The following is a 17,513-nucleotide window of genomic DNA, read 5'->3' as shown; positions in this document are numbered from 1 at the left end:
AGAACAGTTATACTCCTTTTAAAAGAAGTTCACTGAAACTTAAATCTTGTAAAATATTACAAGTCCATTTTACATGTAAAACACAAACCTTTTCACTACAACAATGTATGTACAGCTGTGACTTGAAAAGCAAGACCATATGAATGCAGAAATAGTAGTTATTTTTAAACATAGTTTAACTCTCAGGAATAATGAGGCAATAACAGTGGAGGAAAAGAAAGAAGGCTTTTTAATAAACCCTTGCTGTAGAAATGCCTAGTATGGTAGTTATCAGTGCAGTTAGAAATGCAAAGAAGAGGGAGACATCTTTATGCAGAACAACTTCATCATCCTTCACATCCCAAATTTAAAGATGTGCATTCTCTGTCCTGGGTATTTCCCCTGCTACACACACACATTTAAACATACAAGAAAACCTCATTGTCAGAATAGGGGACACTCAATGGACACTCTTACAACACCTGTAAGAAAAGCTTTAGCATAAGCTAAGTATTACAGCTACCAAAAGTGACTAAAACTGAGAACAGTTTACTTTTTATCAGCATGGTGATTTTTCACATAGAGTACTTCCCAAATATGCAGAATTTCCCATCCCTTTCAACTTATTCACAGTCTTAATAACAGGTACAGGCTAACAACAAGCTACTCAAGATCACTGAAATTGTTATGTAACACAGGTTTACTCTGTGTTAAACACATCACACAAACACATTAAGTCAGATTTTTCACTTAAAGGATACGAGAAGCGATCATTCCACGTTGCTCTTTCAACATAATCCAACATAACAACAGCTTTAATTGTTGTTAGAAGTTTGTTCCATGTTTCATCAAAGTCAACTACTCGTGGTTTCAAGGACATTGTGGGGCTTTAGTGTTAATCTGTAGAAGAATTAAACATGTCAGACAACATTGCACAATCATTAAAAAATATAATTTCCTTCGAATTTTTCAATTTAAATTTTGTACACTGTCACACCACTATGATAGAGCAACACAAAGAACATCCACCCCCACCAAAATAAAGCTCACAATCCCTCATTTTTAATGCTATGGAATGGAACATTAATGTTGCATGAGAAGCTTACAACTTAACATTATTAATCTAACACCATCAGGCTTTGTGAAGTTCATTATCTCACCAAGCGGTTCATTAAACCATGTCATATAAAGAAAACAACTTTCCTGTATATTTTGATTTGTTTACATTTATTCAAAGACTGTTTTACCTATATCTAAGAAAATTTGGGTTAAGAACACAATAACTATTACCAGAGTATCTGAAATTCCTACTGTCAGTTTGTAGCCTATGCTCACCTCAGGCTTTCATGAGACATTTTTGGTGTTACATTTGAAAAGCCACAAAACCTGAAAGCTTTGATCAGGATGTGAAAAAGAGAGCACAGGGCAATATGCAGAGCTTGTGCAGCTTACTGCACTATGCAATAGGACAAATAGTGAAATCTTTCATGTAAGACATGACTTGAAAATTCAGAAGCTGTGTTAGTAATTTCATACCAAAAATACCAGAAGAGATTTATTGCAGAAAAAAACACTCAGCATTAAATTATCTGAATAAAACTAGGGAAAAGGTGAGCTGATTTAAAAAAAGAGACAACTGTGAAGGCCTCTTCTTTGCTTCAACTAGTCTCTGTTCTAGGCACCTAATCTAGAAAGGACCTGATGTGTGACATTCCACGCACAAAGCAAGTCTAGTTCCTGCTCAGAATCACGGCATTGTAAGACTACAATAAAAAGTAGAAAGAATACTTCTATTTCCATTTCAAATAGATGGACAAGTGACTCTTGTCTTTCCAAATTTTCAAGGTCATAAGGGAAAGCAGAATGCTAGTGAAAGACTTTAAGCACAAGAGGCAGACCTCTGTAAGGGAAAGAATCAAATGTCCTGCTAAAAAACTATTAACCACCCAGCTTACTACCTTAACCACTACTGGCTTTTACAGGATATATTACTTCTCAGTTTATGAAGAAAGCAATCAGATGCAACTTTTAGCATGGATGCATGCAACCTGCCCCCCTGACTAACTAACCAAACTCCTCAACTGCTGTAAATGTTGTCATATTTGTAACATGGTTATTAATTCAGTCCATATATGTTGGCAGAAGCTTACACAGAAAAATCAGCAAGAAGCGACAAAACAAAGATCTATCAAAGAAAATAAGTTGAAAAACACACTGATGTACGTTTCACAGAAACATGTACCTCAGCAGAGGCAGACAACAGCTCGCTTCCAGGAGGGGAAGCGGTAATCTTCAAAAAGCTCTAATACCCTCTTCTGGAAAACACGAGAGCATTTCTAGCTGACCCCAAGAAAAAATAATCATGGTCCACAAAAGACATTAAGAATCATAATAAGTGCTTGTGGTAATGAAGCTGTACTTGTGCTATATTATAGGTCCACTGTCTTGGAAACACATGCTGTACGTCCAAGGTAAAAGAGCCCGTTCTTCAAAGACAAGCAAAACCAAGGGAAAGAAGGAAGGGTGAAGAAAAAGTCCTCCCCACAGCACATCCCACTGTCATGAATTAGTAACACTGTGATCAGGATGATTAAAACCTAATAATATGTAAAGCATCCATACGGTCATTTAAGTATTCTGGAGTTAAAGAGTTTAACATAACTGTTATTTGGCATTCTCTTTTATGTTTTACAGACATTTTAACAAATATGCTGTAACTTTTACTGTAAGACACTGTGCTTTTTGGGGTATGTTGTGCTCCAGTGTCAGCAAAGCACAAGCTCACCAACTTCAATTATTAAACGTCTTGTATTGATCACGGTAAGAACTACAGTAGGACAGAATATCTACGCTAATAGGGTTTAGACTATTCAGGGGGTTGGAAGGCCATACCTGTTTGATAAACCCTAAAGTACACAGATGTTATTGAAATATATTTACACAGCAGGATAATGAAAGGATGCCGCTTCTATCGCCTCATTCTTTAAAACATACCGCTGTCATACTGCATAAATTTGTTCACACAAATAAACATAGCATTCTGTCCAGCATCAAAGAACTCCCCAAATTTCCAACCTATTTAACCATCTCGATAAGCAGCATTACAAGCCCGTGGTGGATGCACAGCCACGGGCAGGAGCACCCGCGTGAAACAGGTGACCAGCGCTGCCCGCCCCCGCCCCGTGCCCTGCTCCCCACCTTCTCCCTCCACCAAAACAAAAGCGAAACTGGCTTAGGGCTCAGCCAGCCGATAATGAGCGGCCCCGCCGGAGAGGCCGCACCGCGCCCTCCCCGCGGGGCAAGGGTAGGACCCGGGGCAGCACGCGGCGAGCGGGCGCTGCCGCACGGACACCGCCGGGGCACGGGGGCCCAGGGCGCGGGCAGCGGCGGGGCCGGGGTCGGACGGGAGGCAGGGCCCGATCGCCCCCGCGCACACCCGGCGGGGTCGGGACCGCCACCTCCCCCCGAGCGCGGCGCTCCCTCCTCTCAGCGCGGCGGCCGGGCCGCGCCGGGCCGGGCGAGGGCGTTACCTGGCGGCCCGGGGCCCGAGTCAGCGACCCCCGCCCGGCCTCCCTCGCTCCTGCCCTCGGCCGCGGTCGCTGCCCCGCTCCGTCCTCACAGCGCTGCCATTACCCAAAGCCGCTCGCGCCCCGCCCCTCCGCCGGCGCCGCCACTGCCGGGGCCGGGTCGCGGCCCCGTGGCCCCGCTCGGTGCAGCTGCCGCCGCGCCGCCGCCTCACCCGCGGCGCCGCCGTCCCCGTGCTCTCCGCGCCGGGCTCTCTCCGCCGGCCGCAGGATGGGCTGGAGCCGACGGGTCCCGGCGCTCTGTCACTTTCCGATCGCACCCACCCCCGCCGGAGCAGCGGGGTTTGGTACAGCCCGCAATGTACGGCGAGCGCGGGCGGCCGCACTTCCCAGCGGCGGGGCGGTCCCCGCGCACGCGCCACTCCACCTCTATGGCGGGACCCCTCCCGTCCCGCGCGTTCCCGACATGGAGTCCCGGCGGGCGGGCGGGAGGTGGCGGGACGGTCGCTGGAACGGGCCTGTCTTCCGGGCGTGGCGTTCCCGGGGTTCGTGTGAGGAGGTCGCCTTTACCTCAGAAGGTGGAAGTGTCCCCGTCCCGCCGCCGGCCCCCAGCAGGGAATTGCCCCAGCTTCCAGCACCCTGCTCCGGTGCGGAAGGTCCCGGGCAGGGCCCCGGCCCCCGCGGAGCGCCCGCCGTCCCCTTGGGGCCCTTGGCGGAAAGGCGCAACACAAAGTTGTTAAGTGGCGGTAACAAAGTAGAGTCGCTGTGGAGACGAAGTAGCCGAGCGTGCTCACGTGCCCTGGGCTCAAGGGCGCGCTGTGGGAGCCCTTGGGCTTCGCATCGCCCTGCGGACACCCAGTCTGCTGCTCAGAGCGCTCGCAACTGAAGAGATGAGCGCTTTTAAAAAAAGCTTTTAAAAAGGGATTCATTTAGAGCATATAGTGCAGTTCTCCGTAGGACAGTCTTCTGGAGTAGGAGTAGGAGTCTTCTGGAAAACAGACATTTATTTCTGAAAATTCTCTATTGTTCAAATTACTCAAAACTCATGTCAAAGTAATTGCTTTCCCTGTTTTCAAATCAAGCCCTTGCCCATTTAATTTCCAGTGCTTGCAAATTTATCATTAAGCCTTAATGCTTTCCTTTGTGTTCTCTTTTAAAATTATTTTATTAGCTCATTCTAGACATTTTAAATACCATTTCAGTTTTCTCTATTTTCACCCCAAACCCCTTTATTTTTCTATTCTGCTGGTTTAAAGCTCTTCTGTTTGCTGGGGGGGGAGGAGGGGGAGGTTGTAACTTTAAGCTTTTGGTTGCTTGTTATTTTTTGCAAGTGTTGGACTGTATCTGTGGCACTTTCTCCTTTTTGTAGGACTGAAGGCTCTTTTTTAGTGGTAGCATTACCCACAAGCTTTTGAGTTAAACTCTTAGAAATTAAAATATATATTGGTACAATTTAATTATGCTATTTAACCATGCTGTGTGAATGTATTAATTGTACAAGATCAGATATCACAAGTTAGATGGCCGTTAACGAAAAACATCTTTATCTATACAGTACCCAAACATTACAGAGTACATATTTTCTAAATTTCTCTCATACGAGGAAGTTTAGTCCTCAGTTAACTCTTGTAAGATGGAAACATAGATAAAGGAAGGTATTTTCAAAACAAATAATTTATGGTGTTCAGCATGGGAGAATCATGTATTAATTTTCTGAAACTATGAATATTCACAATTAGCACAGACTTTAATTAGGTACCAAATCCTCAACTATTCTGCACACTCTCTTCTAGAAGGCTGCAGTTGAGGAAGCACAATTAGGGAGTCACAATTAAGAGGAAGAACATGAACATTTGTTACTTCTTTTATGGTAAGGTATTTAAATTTTTTTCTTGGATTTAAATGTATTTAGGAAATAACAATTCCTACCTAAGTCACAAAACTTTAAAATCTGGATATCCTTTTCATAAAGCGTCTTTGTCAACAGTGGCCAGAGAATTACCACCTGAAAATACAGAACAGGGTATTGCAGGAGTCTGAGATGAGCAAGTTGTGAGCATTATTGTATGTGTTGCTAAGGTCATCTCCCCACTCCCACAGTGCTGCCTGCATTTCCAAAAGAACAAAGGTTTTCATACAATCTATTAAGAAATAATTATAATGAATCTGCCAAGAGCAAGACTAAAACCTCTGTGTATGCACCAATGCTTTATGTGAGTGGATACATGATTTATGCATCAGTGAGTTCAGGTCAGTGTTGGCTCTGTGGTGGGGCTGCTCCTACCTGCTGAAGCCCAGATGTCGATCATCTGAATTACCGTGCTGGGCAGACATGCCCAAGACAGCCAGCGAAGAAAGTTGCCATTTGGCGAAGTGTGACCAATAAATGGTGTCCTCAGCTACCTCAGTCATGTTTTGATGCATTCTTTGATGAGAACAGATGTGCAGACATAGTTTAAATCCTGCTTGACCAAGGCTTAGTGTTGTCTTTCAGCAGCTGTACATAGCAGAGGCACAGATGGGGGACAGATGGAAATTCTGGAAGTTTTTGTAGGATGGTCCTATGGAGAAGTCAACTTCTTCCCAACAAATTCTTATCAGTTCTATATATATTGTTGATTACAGCAGGGAGTGACACAGGTTATTTTCTACTATATGCATATGCCACCTTAAAACATTTCCACCACGTACACAAATTTATGTTTCTTTGATTACATCTGCTACCAAGTGTGCTCACTGCCCTAACCACTATTGCAGTATTTCCTGAGTTCTGCTGGTTGTTTTTTTGCATTTTTTTCTCTCATCTGATACTTCTGTTTCTCTGTTTGCATTAACTTGTTTTCTTTTCTCTTATGTAATTAATTCTTTTGGAAGGAGCTGTCTATTTTGTTTATGTTTATGCTACATCTAGCACTATATCATTCTGGTACAGAACTAGGAATTCCACAGCCCTACGATAATACAAACACTATATGAAATGTGCCACTATACCACCTACCACTGTATCTGAAAGCTGTTTTAGACTGCAGTCTGAACTGACAGTGAACAGTCCACATTCCCCATCACCACCATTTAATTTGCAAATGCCTTCTATGTTACTATCTGCTCTTCTTGTCTTTGATTTAAAACCCTATTTTTAGAGTAACATATTTCTTAGCCTTTCTCATGTAGAAAATGAGAATATTGACTGGATTATTTATGTTACATTCATGTTATATTCAATTTTTACTAGATGAGTTAGTCTGCATTATCGATGCAGATAATAATATTAATTTCTTTTAAAATAATGTTTTTCTTCTGAAAACAAGAAAAATGAAAGCAGGAATGGACCTTTATTTCACTATAGCTATTTTTAATATAGACTTTTATTGTGGGTATTTGTCTTCCATGTAGTAATGTGCAAAATATATGTATAAACTGAAAAAATCTTTTGTGATTATAAAAATACACAGCAGTAGAGTATTATTCTTGTAGCTTTCTCTTTTTTTTAAGTTTATGAAGAATTTTAAATGTGTGATTATCTAATCTGCTTAAACCCCTTTAATTTTCAGTAAGAAGCGGACGCTCATTGCACTCCTGGCCACAAGATGGCAACACTGAATAGATTAAAAAAATAGCAGTTCAACAGTTTAAACTTGCACAACCTACAATAAGACTAACAAAACCCACACGGTTTTGTCCATGAAATAGGAAAATAAACAAAAGTTGGGCTCTCCCAAAAAACATTTATTAGTTAGTCATCAAGTGCTTACTTCAACTCCCAGATTTATTCTATCCTTCCTCAGGATCTGAGATTGCTTGGAAAAAAATTTGCAAATGTCATTTTTTTCCATCTATTATTAAAAAGGGGCACCCATTTATTTTCATGTCATTGTAGCTAAGAACTTAAACTATCTGTCTGAGCAAATCTAGTTAGTTTTTCTTTCTTATCTGTTTTTTCCCCCAAAAAATTGCTAAAAAATATTCTGCAACATTATTGACAAACAAAATTGTGTATTTAGAACTTGTATTTAAAGATCAATGAGCTGTCAAGACTTTATGATGCAGTAACTGAGCCCAAATTATTCTACTTACAGGAATTTTCAGATATTAAATAGCTTTATATATGAGGTATCAAAAGAGTAAAAGGTTTTGGAGCTTTTGTGTTCAGTTACAAGGTTGTAAATCCTTCCTGTTCAATAAGTGCATCAGATGCCACAACAGCGCGGGTACTTGCTGTGGGCTGGCTGAATCAGATATCATAATTTACCGACAAACAAGCAACCTGGCATATAAGACATTTCAGTGTTCCTATTTATCATATTGCTCATCTAAGCACTTGGAAAAAGAATGTAAAAAACTTCTAAAGAAGATATTAGGTGACTTTATTTTCTGAATTGTTAAAAATGAAGGAGTCCTGGCTGAGTCATCATCTGGTGGGCTTTGACTTAACTACTGGGATTTTGCTTTCTGTTTAATTTGAATATGAAACTACCCCTGAAATTTACTCTAGTAAATAAGCAATTGTTTGTAGTTTTCATGATTTAGCTTATATGCATAAAATCCCAAAGCTACAGAGCTGAGGACATAGAACTGTTCAAACATCGTCACTCATCCCTGCTGGTAGAAACAAGAGAGAGAGAGGGAGAGAGCCATGAGAGCATGCTGCACGCAATGGGAGGGAAGCCGCAGTTCCAAGAAAGTTCTGTTACCTCTACTGGGTCATGAGCCAGAAATATATTTGTTTTTAGTACCAGCAGTGAACCAAACAATATTATTCTAAATGTCTCTCCTTCCACATTGATTCAGAAACTATGCAGTTTCTTCAGAAAGTGATTCAAGCCCTTTTTTTAGCAGTATCTTTTTATAAAAGGCTCACCGATCATGTGCACCATTGTAAATGTAATTTTTTAAAAATCATAGTGAAATAATCCTTTCATGGAGATACTGTAACACAGTGAAAAGATATTGCTCAATACCTCAAGTCTTGTGTCCAGTTCTGGGCCTGTCACTTCAAGAAAGACATGAGGTGCTGGAGTGTGTCTGGAGAAGGGGAATGAAGCTGGTGAAGTGTATAGAAAATAAGTCACATGAGGATGCAGCTGAGGGAGCTGGGGGTGTTTAGCCTGGAGGAGTGTCAGGGGAGACCTTACTGCTCTCTACAACTCCTTGAAAGGAGGTTGTAGCCAGGTGGAAGTCAGCCTCTTCTCCAAGGCAACCAGAGACAGGATGAGAGGAAGTGGCCTCAAGCTGTGATTGGAGATGTTCAGGTCGGACATCTGGAAGAATTTCTTCACTCAAAGGGTTGCCAGCCATTGGAGCGGGCTGCCCAGGGAGGTGGTGGAGTCACCATCCCTGGAGGTGTTCAAGAAACAACTGGATGTGGCACTTAGTGCTGTGGTTTATTTCACAAGGTGGTGTTCAGCCAAAGGTTGGACTCAATTACCTTGGAGGTCTTTTCCAACGCAAATGATTCTGTAACTCTATGATTTTATGAGCAGCTACTGTGAGAGGAAGGCAGCTGCTGCTTTTGGTTTGCTAGGCACAATGTTTTGGAGAAAATAGTCAAGTAAATCTTGAGTGGTTCTACCACTGTACTAAAAATGTAAACCTCAGCATACAGCTCTACAACATCTGTGTGTGCAGTATGTATAAATATACACACAAATGGAAGAAAAACACTTGAACTTGGTGACTGCACAACTCCTAGTGATGATGACTCTTAGGCACCACAACTTAGTTTCAAGACAAGGTCGAATTTGCAGAGCTGTTGTTTCCAGAAAAAAAAAGAAAAAGGGAAGAAGAGCAAGTAGTATATGTCTTCACTAAAATATGATAAATAGGAAATGTCTAGAGCCTATTTCTAAAATGTCATTTTCCAAATTAAACTACACATCATTCCACTGGCAGTTTCCTTGGGTTTTCTTGAGAAATTATTTCATAAAGATATATATGTCTCTCAAATAATCCAGTAAAACACATTTTTCATACTTAATGGAGATGGAAACCTTCTGTAATGTGCAAAAGTGCTGGACATATAGAACAAGAAAAAACAGCTCATAAATAAACCAACTGCCAAATAGCATCATAAAGGAGATAAATTAGTTGAGCTACCATTTGATGAAATATATATCCTTTTAAGAAAAAATATGTTGCTTTAGCCATTTATCTGTATCACTGGTAGATTAAGAACTAACAATTCTTGACACAAAAAAAATACAGAAGCTTTCTCACATAAACACACTGCAAATAGCCTGACAATGTGTTGTACAGAATACTCTTCCATTTAGTTATTTTTCACTTGTACCTCTTCCTTCTCTTTATAGCTCCCAGACACCTTTACCTTGCTCCATTTATTCAGCAGCTTTTGCTTCTCATTTTATATTCTGCATTCTTGCTCTTCACTGTCATTTACAACCATTTACCACCAACAAAAAAATCTGCTCCCTGATCAAAAACAACCTACAGTTGCTAGAAAATCTAGTCTACATCCACTCTGTTAACCAAATGCAAATTCTTCTTAGTATTTTTTTCATTGAATATTTTTTAATAAATATGAACTCTTTGTATGTGTTTGTCTTTTACTGCATTATCCAAATGTTTGATGTCAGTCACCTTTGTGTGAGGTAGTTCCTCAATGTCCTATTAGCGCCAGCCACTTCCCTGCACTGACTCACTGTGCCTTACAGGATACATCTTTTTTAAGGCATGAGCATATGCCAAAAGTTTGCACATTTCTGTGGCACAGTGTATTCACATTAAACTACGGACTGTTTTCTGTGTGCTTCTTTTAATACAGCCTGTTCAGAAGACTTTTAATACTAAAGTTTTATGTATTTAAATTTTAAATACAATTCAAGCAGCTGTTTGGAAAGTCAATATTCGTGCTATAAGTACAAAATAATGCTTTATACATACCTTGTATTTTTCACCTAAAAAGTTCAAAAACCTCTACAAACAGCAATAAATTGTAAATGGTTATGAATACTGTGAGATACATGTTATATTCATGTTACGAGAAAAGTGTTATATAAGGAAAGTTCATTATTCAGGACAGGAAAGGAGAAAATTTCAAGTAGTAGATCTAAATTACCATTCTTTTTTCTGCTGCAACAGAAATATCATTATGCATATATCAGTCAATCCTTTTAACATTACATTGTTCCCTAGTCAGAATATTATTTTCCCATTATAATTATTTCTCTCACAAAATGAATATGCAACAAGTGAGTATGCAGCAATCTATAGAATGTCAAATTATTTGTCAGACTATGGGTTTCTCCACTGTTTTGTTTGTTCTTGCTCCAGTGTGTGGGGAGACAACAGTGCTGGAGACCTGACCTAGGACTGGTATATGAGGAAACAAGAGAGTTTGGATCCTGTCAATTCTCCTTCTCATTACTTACAAACACCATACCAGGTATCTAACTACATATTCACAAATCATTTTAGCCATTTGTGCTGTTGTTCAAGCAGTGATTAATAAAGTGATCACAGTTTAGCTGCTGGTGTACTCTGATTTGCTTTGCTACGTTTTGGTGCATCAGTAAGTACCTCCTCTCAAACTGCAGGACATGCCAGACAGTAGCATATCACTTGTGATACCTGTTTTGTATTTACAAAATTTAATTTCTTATTACAAACCCTAAAAAAGTAAAAAAAAAAAAAAAAGCAAGCAAACAAAGACAAACCACATTAAAATGTTGTATTTCATCTTTGGGGTGTAAAATACTGTAACATTACTGCAAGTTATTATTCAAAATCAAATCATTACAAACCCAAGAAAATCACAGTAATGATATTTTTTAAAATGGACCTAGAATAGTACTTGATACCCCCTTCACCAATAATAATGCCCAACCCTTCCAAATAAAGAAATTCTGTTGTTTATGTGACACAAGGTAGAGTAGAGCTAGCTGAGGTACTGCAAAGCCTCACAGCTGTTAGGCCAGGCTTCTCACTAAGCCAGACCTGGGACTCTTCAAGGCTGTTCTTTCCTGTGCTTCTGGCTTACACAACCCACAAAAGTCAAGGTGGTACCTTAGCACAGCACTAATTTAGGCAGTATCAATTTTCAGAGGTTCCAGTGATGGGCAGTAGAAAATAATAAGAATAAAAGGATCACCAATTTGTTCTTATACTACTCATACCGTTACTCAGTCTTATTTCCAACTTAATATAGTTTAAGGAAGGAAACATTACTAAATATTTCTAATTCTACAGCTGTGTAACTTAAAAAAAAATCTATATACATTTGATTTACAAAGCTTTTACCTTTTACAATATTGTTCAATGTTTGCCTTTCTAAGGGGGTGCCATTTCTGTTTCTATTTGTGAGCCAATGGAAATCCATATTTTTCTTGCATTGCTAGGAGTTTATAAAAGGAAATAATAGGTAAAATTAATTATTAGTCTTATATTTTATACTCATTGAAGTGTTCTTCTTGCCTAATCTGTTCTCTGTTTCAGACTGATCAGGATTCTGTTGCAGCATGCGGATATTGGCTACTTCTGACTTTCATCATATTTACAAAATAAATTGCGAAAACAGTGGCTGTGTGTTGACTGTACTTTCCTGTGATCACTCTGCAAGTTCTGCTCTTGTCCCTCTGTTTCCTTGTAGGTAATGAAAGAGTAGAGGTAGGGTTATTCAATGATCAGTTAAAACTGGAGTGGTCCACGAGGAGACCTGTGGTGGAATTATGAATCATTAAGTATCAGTATTATACCAAATAGGATGCCAGTCTATTTTTCTGTGTTTTACCTGTATTATCTTCAAATGTCTGGATTCTAATTAAAGGGAAATTGACAACTAAGCTAGGTAGCATATCCCTCTTGCTGTCATTGTTTATGCCATGACAATCCATGAACATTTTTACAAGAAAACTAAACAGGCATTTCATAAGATTAGATGATTAAATGTATCAAATTCTTTCAATCCCCTTAAAAAATCTATTTTAAAGATATCTATGAGACCCATATGTAGAATCAGTTGTCTGAAAATTACATATATAGCATTCCTACTGATGTATTGTGCATTGGGGAAATATCTACGTTCTCTGCAAAGAGCACCATGTTTCTTTTTGGTGCTCCAACTCCCTGCTCATCTATTACCCCTCCTTGGTTAAGGTAGTACTTTTCTCTGTGTGATGGTGCCATGGATCAGACTTAAGAATTGATCCATGTTGAAAGAAACTTACTGGCTTTGCCCACACAAAAAAAAAAAAAAAAAAGGGGGGCAATTAAAAAGTAATTGCTGCTGAATCATTGATACTTCCTTAAATCTGCAGAACATACCATCATAATCATTCCAGGTTAGAGAGAAAAGATGACTCAGGCAGTCATTCTGACGGCAGCAAAGAGCCGGGATTTCAAGTTTATGTTCTTACATAAATTACGAAAATCATGATGAATCCTGACCTGTGTGGCCTTCTTATGCACTGCTTTTGGTCTCAGCATTTGACATTAAATGGGTTCATATCAGGCATTGGTCCCAATTCAACGAGAACTGGTTTTCAGTTGAAGTGAGGACTTCTGTGGCAAAGGTCAGTCTGGCCTCAGGTAACAAACACGGTACCTCAGCCCTGCTACGGTAAGAACACAACACTTGCTCTTCATTCCCTTCCTCTTCCAGCCCACCAACTTCAGCGAGCTGCATCAAGAGCCGAATCTGGTTAGTCATCTTTGTATCACCAGGGTCTAAATCCCTCTGGCAGTTCACTCAAGTGGTATAAATACTAATAAATTCTTAGTTAAACATTTCAAAGCTGTTTACGACTTACTTGAAAACTAATAGAAAGTAACTGCTTGTCCAAATGCAGGCACCAAGAGTTCATGGAAATTCTCAGTTTGTTTATAGGTAACTCACTCCAGTGGTTTCCATTATTTAACACACTCATTTGAAATTTCATCCTGTTTGTAATAAGACTTCTACCTTCAAAAATATTTTTGAGGTGCTGCTAGTATCCTAACAACTATTTTTGGCTTTTTGAGTATACTAGGCAAAGCTGGAATTTCTTCCAAAGGTTTCAGCAAAGTAGTTTAACACTTGCCTGTTCATTTGATTATCTTACTATTCTAACAAACATTTTTAATTGACAAGAGATTTTCTAGTAAAACATACCTTTTAATGAATGAGCATAACAATAGTGTACCTAATGGGTGAGCTCTTAAACCAGAAGCGAATTAACTATGGGAAGAGAAACTCCTATTTAAAACCAAGAACAGACACATAATATATAGGCAACAAACAAAGGGAGGGAAATATAACTCAAAACAGGAAGGGGGTGTTAAATATTTCAACAAAGGAAATGTAGAATGAAAACTGAAAACTTGCACAAGCAATAGTGATAATTGAAGATTCTGTATTTTTTCCACTAGATTGCGATTTTGATAGCTATTAAATAACTCCCGTGAAGCAAATTAAAGAACTAAATCCTTAAAGGCAAAACCTTTGCAAATAAATATGATTCATCTTTTATGAAGTCAGAGATAAGAGTTATTTGTTTTTTAAAAACACAGGAAATCAATACGCAGGTTCTCTTCATGCCATGAATAAGACTGAGTGTTTGACCTGTATGGACCTATCACCAATCCTGACACCCACATCCTCCAATTCTTCAATGACAATGAGTTATGTGAAATTAACTTAGGTTTTTCACGTTTATTTAGCACACCGAGTAGTTTCTCACAGTAAAAAAATGACAAACCCAAACCATAAAAACGGGTAAAAACATTACGTAACTTCAGAATATATGTGCAGTGATGTATAGACATCTAATTTAAAATATACTGTAGTATCACCCCTTCTTACACTACTTTGTAAAATACTGAGCAGCAATAAGACATATGAGATTCAAACACCACTAGTAACAAAGTTTATGGCTTATGCATTTATTGCACTTCAATATTATTAACCCTGAGACGACGGGCCCTGTGCTCCCAGCAAAGGACGTGCTCACACCTGCAGCACAACCCCAACATGACTCAGGGTATTTGGACGTAATACCGTGGCAGCGAGCGGGGAAACACGCACGTCGCTCCCGCTTGTTGCCTCTTGGCAATTTCTGACTTATTTAGCCAAATAAATGTAAAATACGATGTCATACCAGGAATGACTGATGTAAGGGACATGCTTTCACTAGGCAGAATTACAAAACAACGTGCGGGCAGCACCTCGGCGGGGCGGCCTCTGGGCAGGTTTCCGTGTCCGTGAGGGCTCCGGCACCGCCATGGGGACAACCGAGTGTTGAGCTGCGTCCCTTCCCTAGGTCAGCGAGGGGACAGCCAGGGCTGAACCCGGCGGGGGGGGGCCCAACCACCCTTATCGGCGGGGCCCGGCCGGCACAGCGAGCAGCCAGCACCGCCCCGCCATCGCACGCCCGGAGCGCGGCGGCCCCGCGGCGGCCCCGGCTGTTACCGGCCGCCCCCGCCCCCGGCAGCGCGGGGCCGCCCCGCCCGCACCGCGGCGCGTCCCGCCCCGGCCAATGGGCGGCGCCGGCGGCGGCCCCGCGGCGGCGGTTGGTCAGCGCCGCGGCCGTTGCGCCCCGCGGCCGCCCGGCACCGCCGCCCGCGCGCGGCTCCGCCTCCCGCCGCGGCCGCTGGCGCTGGGAGGCCCCACAGACGCCATTTCCTCGGCGCCCCCGCGGCGGCGCGGCTGCATCAGCGCTGACGTGAGGCCGACGTGCGGCTCCGCCCGGCCCGGTCCCCCCCACCCCCTGTGACGGGGGCAGCACGTACAGGGCGGCGGGTGAGTGCGGGAGGGGGCGGGGACACGTGTGCGCGCAGCCCGACCCCCCGCGGGCCGGGAGCGGGGCAGCGCGGAGGGCAGCGGGCGGCGCGGCGGGCAGGGACGGGCAGGGCACGGCACGGCACAGTAGGGTAGGCGGAGGGCGCTGTGCCGCGTTCGGCTCAGCCCCGCCTCGAGAGCGCGCAGGAGGCGGCGGAGGCGCGGCCCCGTGTCCCCGTCGGCAGCCGGGAGCGCGCTGTGCTCAGGGACGGCCGCGCAGAGCCCGCACGTCGCTGTGGGGCGGCCCCGAGGCGGCTCCGCATCCCGAGAATTCAGGAGGGGGTGCGCGGAGCCCCGGCTTCGTTACCGCCCGGGAGACGCGGCGCTCGCCGAGCTCTGGGAGGCGGTGGCTCCAGCCCTTGCTCTGGACACTGGCTCGGCTCGCCCGGCGTTGCGGCGAGGAGCGGGGTCAGCGCCTGCCCGCTGCGGGCAGAGTGCCCCGGACGGCCCTTCCTGGGGTCTCCGCGGGGCTGCCCCGGCCGAGGGCGAGCGAGGTGCCCGGTGGTATTTGCCCCGTAGTCCGTTGCTCTCAGTTATACCCTTGCCCATAGGGCTTTCGGAGCTGGGTCAGAACAGGTGGAGAAGGATCACAGTGGACTTCCTGAGTCCGAAGTCTTGCTTAGAAGTTTGAGCGTTTTGTCTGCATCCGTCACTGTTGTGATAGTATAATTTTTGGTGTGTTAAGTAATTCCACGGGGACTGATGATTGATCCTCTGGCCTATCCAGGGGCTGGTTGGGCTCTTCTAGAGGGGACCGTGTGTCTCTCGCAGCCGGCTCTTTACTGCCGTGTCGGGATGGTTGAGGTGGCCAGGTAGCATTGCCTGTGCTCACGGTAATGTCAGGTTGGGATTTAAAGATTTTGGGTTTTAGGGTTTAGCTAAGGTGTTCAAAGAAGAAAAGAATGGGGAAGAAAGGGAAACATTGTGAGTCTAGGAGGCAAGGAGGCACAAGAAGCTTAGTGATGAAACTTCTGGTGATACTGGAAACTAAAAGTTTGCACTTTCAAAATCGGGTCTGTTGTGCTGTTGCACAATTTTACCTGACTGAATTCTGTGACCACCTTATCAGCTGGTGTCTTTCACACTACCAGGGTGGTAAAACAGTTATTACAGAGTTCATACTTGAAAACACAATGCTCTTCTGAAACGAGTGCATTCTGAGAGTTTCCACACTCACTGTGGGGTCATCAATAAATGCAAACCAGGTGTTTGTAAATTCACATTCTTGCTTTCTAGTAACTCCCCTGTGAATAAAAGCCTTCAAAGAGATTTGGAGCAAGGGCCGAAACATATTTTTTAGCCCCTTATGATTGATCTCTTTTGTATTTAGCCACCTTTGTAAGCGATCCCTGATGTATAAAGGATGGTTGAAATAAAAAAGTTGTTTTTTAAAATGTCTCTGGGTATTTAATTAGATAGTCACACACTGCCAATTATGCAAAATACTGTAGCAATTTGCTTTTGCAGTATAATTTCACCAATAGACATTAAATATTATATTAATATGCAGTGATGTAAAACAAACAGCAGTATTGGGGGGAGTGAAAGGATTTCTTGTGCTCTTTATTCCAAAAGAGCATGTCTTGATAGGGATGCTATCCTTCATCTCTTACCTATGGACTAAAATATAAAAATTTCACACCTTTAGCTCTAAATTGCCTCGAATTTTCTAGGAAAAATTTTCTGTTTTCCTCTAGCTGATTCTGTCTGTCAGATTTGTCCTGTCAGGGATGGTTCACCTGATCACAGCTGATGAAGCTTTTGATGTGCACTCTATGCATCATCTTAATCAGTGTTTATCTGCTACTGACCTGCTGTCCATTAGTCTCAGTGACTGTAGTAAACATGTGCTTATATATATTTAAATGTTGCTAGTTTGGTAACAGTTAAACTTCCTGCCAGATCCAGAAGATCTCTTTGCTATGTTGTAGGAAGCAGGTATCTTTGCTTACATTATGGAAAAACCATTTTTTGTCCCCTTTTTATGGGAGTGCAGAGGTATAATTTGTTTATTAATTTAAAAATCCAGACTAATATTTAAAATTATTGTTCAGTCTTTGTAAGCAATTAAGATAAAAGAATAAGAAAAAAAGTATTAATACTGAGTATATGACTAAAACTTGTATATAGTTAGTCATACAATGAAGAAAAACATTATATAATTCTAAACAGGACCCAAGACCATCTACTTTAAACTATTTGTGTAGTTTTCCTTTAAAATAGAAGGAAGGTAATGTGAACTT

At 42.1% G+C, this 17,513-nt stretch overlaps 2 protein-coding genes and 1 long non-coding RNA gene across 13 annotated transcripts in view; 2 read left to right on the top strand and 1 right to left on the bottom strand.

Moving 5' to 3' along the window:
- Positions 1-3,812, bottom strand: part of CUL2 (cullin 2) — a 42,112-nt gene extending 38,300 nt beyond the window's left edge. The window contains exons 1-2 of one of the 4 annotated variants that reach the window (XM_032099961.1): positions 3,719-3,812; positions 741-879 (exon numbers count right to left, since the gene is read on the bottom strand). In XM_032099961.1, the coding sequence (XP_031955852.1) occupies positions 741-859 (119 nt within the window). In that variant the 5' untranslated portion in view covers positions 860-879; positions 3,719-3,812. Of the gene's footprint in view, positions 1-740; positions 880-2,221; positions 2,295-3,509; positions 3,633-3,718 lie in introns of those variants that run through there. The other 3 variants (XM_032099951.1, XM_032099981.1, XM_032099970.1) reach the window with 3 other exon arrangements.
- An 89-nt stretch (positions 3,813-3,901) lies between these two features.
- LOC116439903 lies at positions 3,902-12,035 on the top strand. 2 transcript variants are annotated; one of them, XR_004238331.1, is made up of 4 exons: positions 3,902-4,081; positions 5,297-5,373; positions 10,791-10,902; positions 11,952-12,035. It is a non-coding gene; the product is annotated as an uncharacterized LOC116439903 (long non-coding RNA). The 2 variants fall into 2 exon arrangements; XR_004238330.1 differs by having other exon boundaries at positions 3,919-5,373.
- Positions 12,036-15,044: 3,009 nt separating this feature from the next.
- The window catches only part of CREM (cAMP responsive element modulator), a 39,311-nt gene continuing 36,842 nt past the window's right edge, over positions 15,045-17,513 (top strand). For 2 of the 7 annotated variants that reach the window (XM_032099887.1, XM_032099901.1), the window contains exon 1: positions 15,088-15,231. The gene's annotated coding sequence lies outside the window, so the exon portion shown is untranslated. Of the gene's footprint in view, positions 15,232-17,513 lie in introns of all 7 variants that reach the window. The other 5 variants (XM_032099912.1, XM_032099878.1, XM_032099907.1 and 2 more) reach the window with 5 other exon arrangements.

Source organism: Corvus moneduloides, chromosome 1 (genome assembly GCF_009650955.1).
Source record: "Corvus moneduloides isolate bCorMon1 chromosome 1, bCorMon1.pri, whole genome shotgun sequence".
Lineage (NCBI taxonomy): Eukaryota > Metazoa > Chordata > Aves > Passeriformes > Corvidae > Corvus > Corvus moneduloides.
Note: the sequence above shows the minus strand (reverse complement) of the source record. Positions and strands in the feature narration are given on the sequence as shown.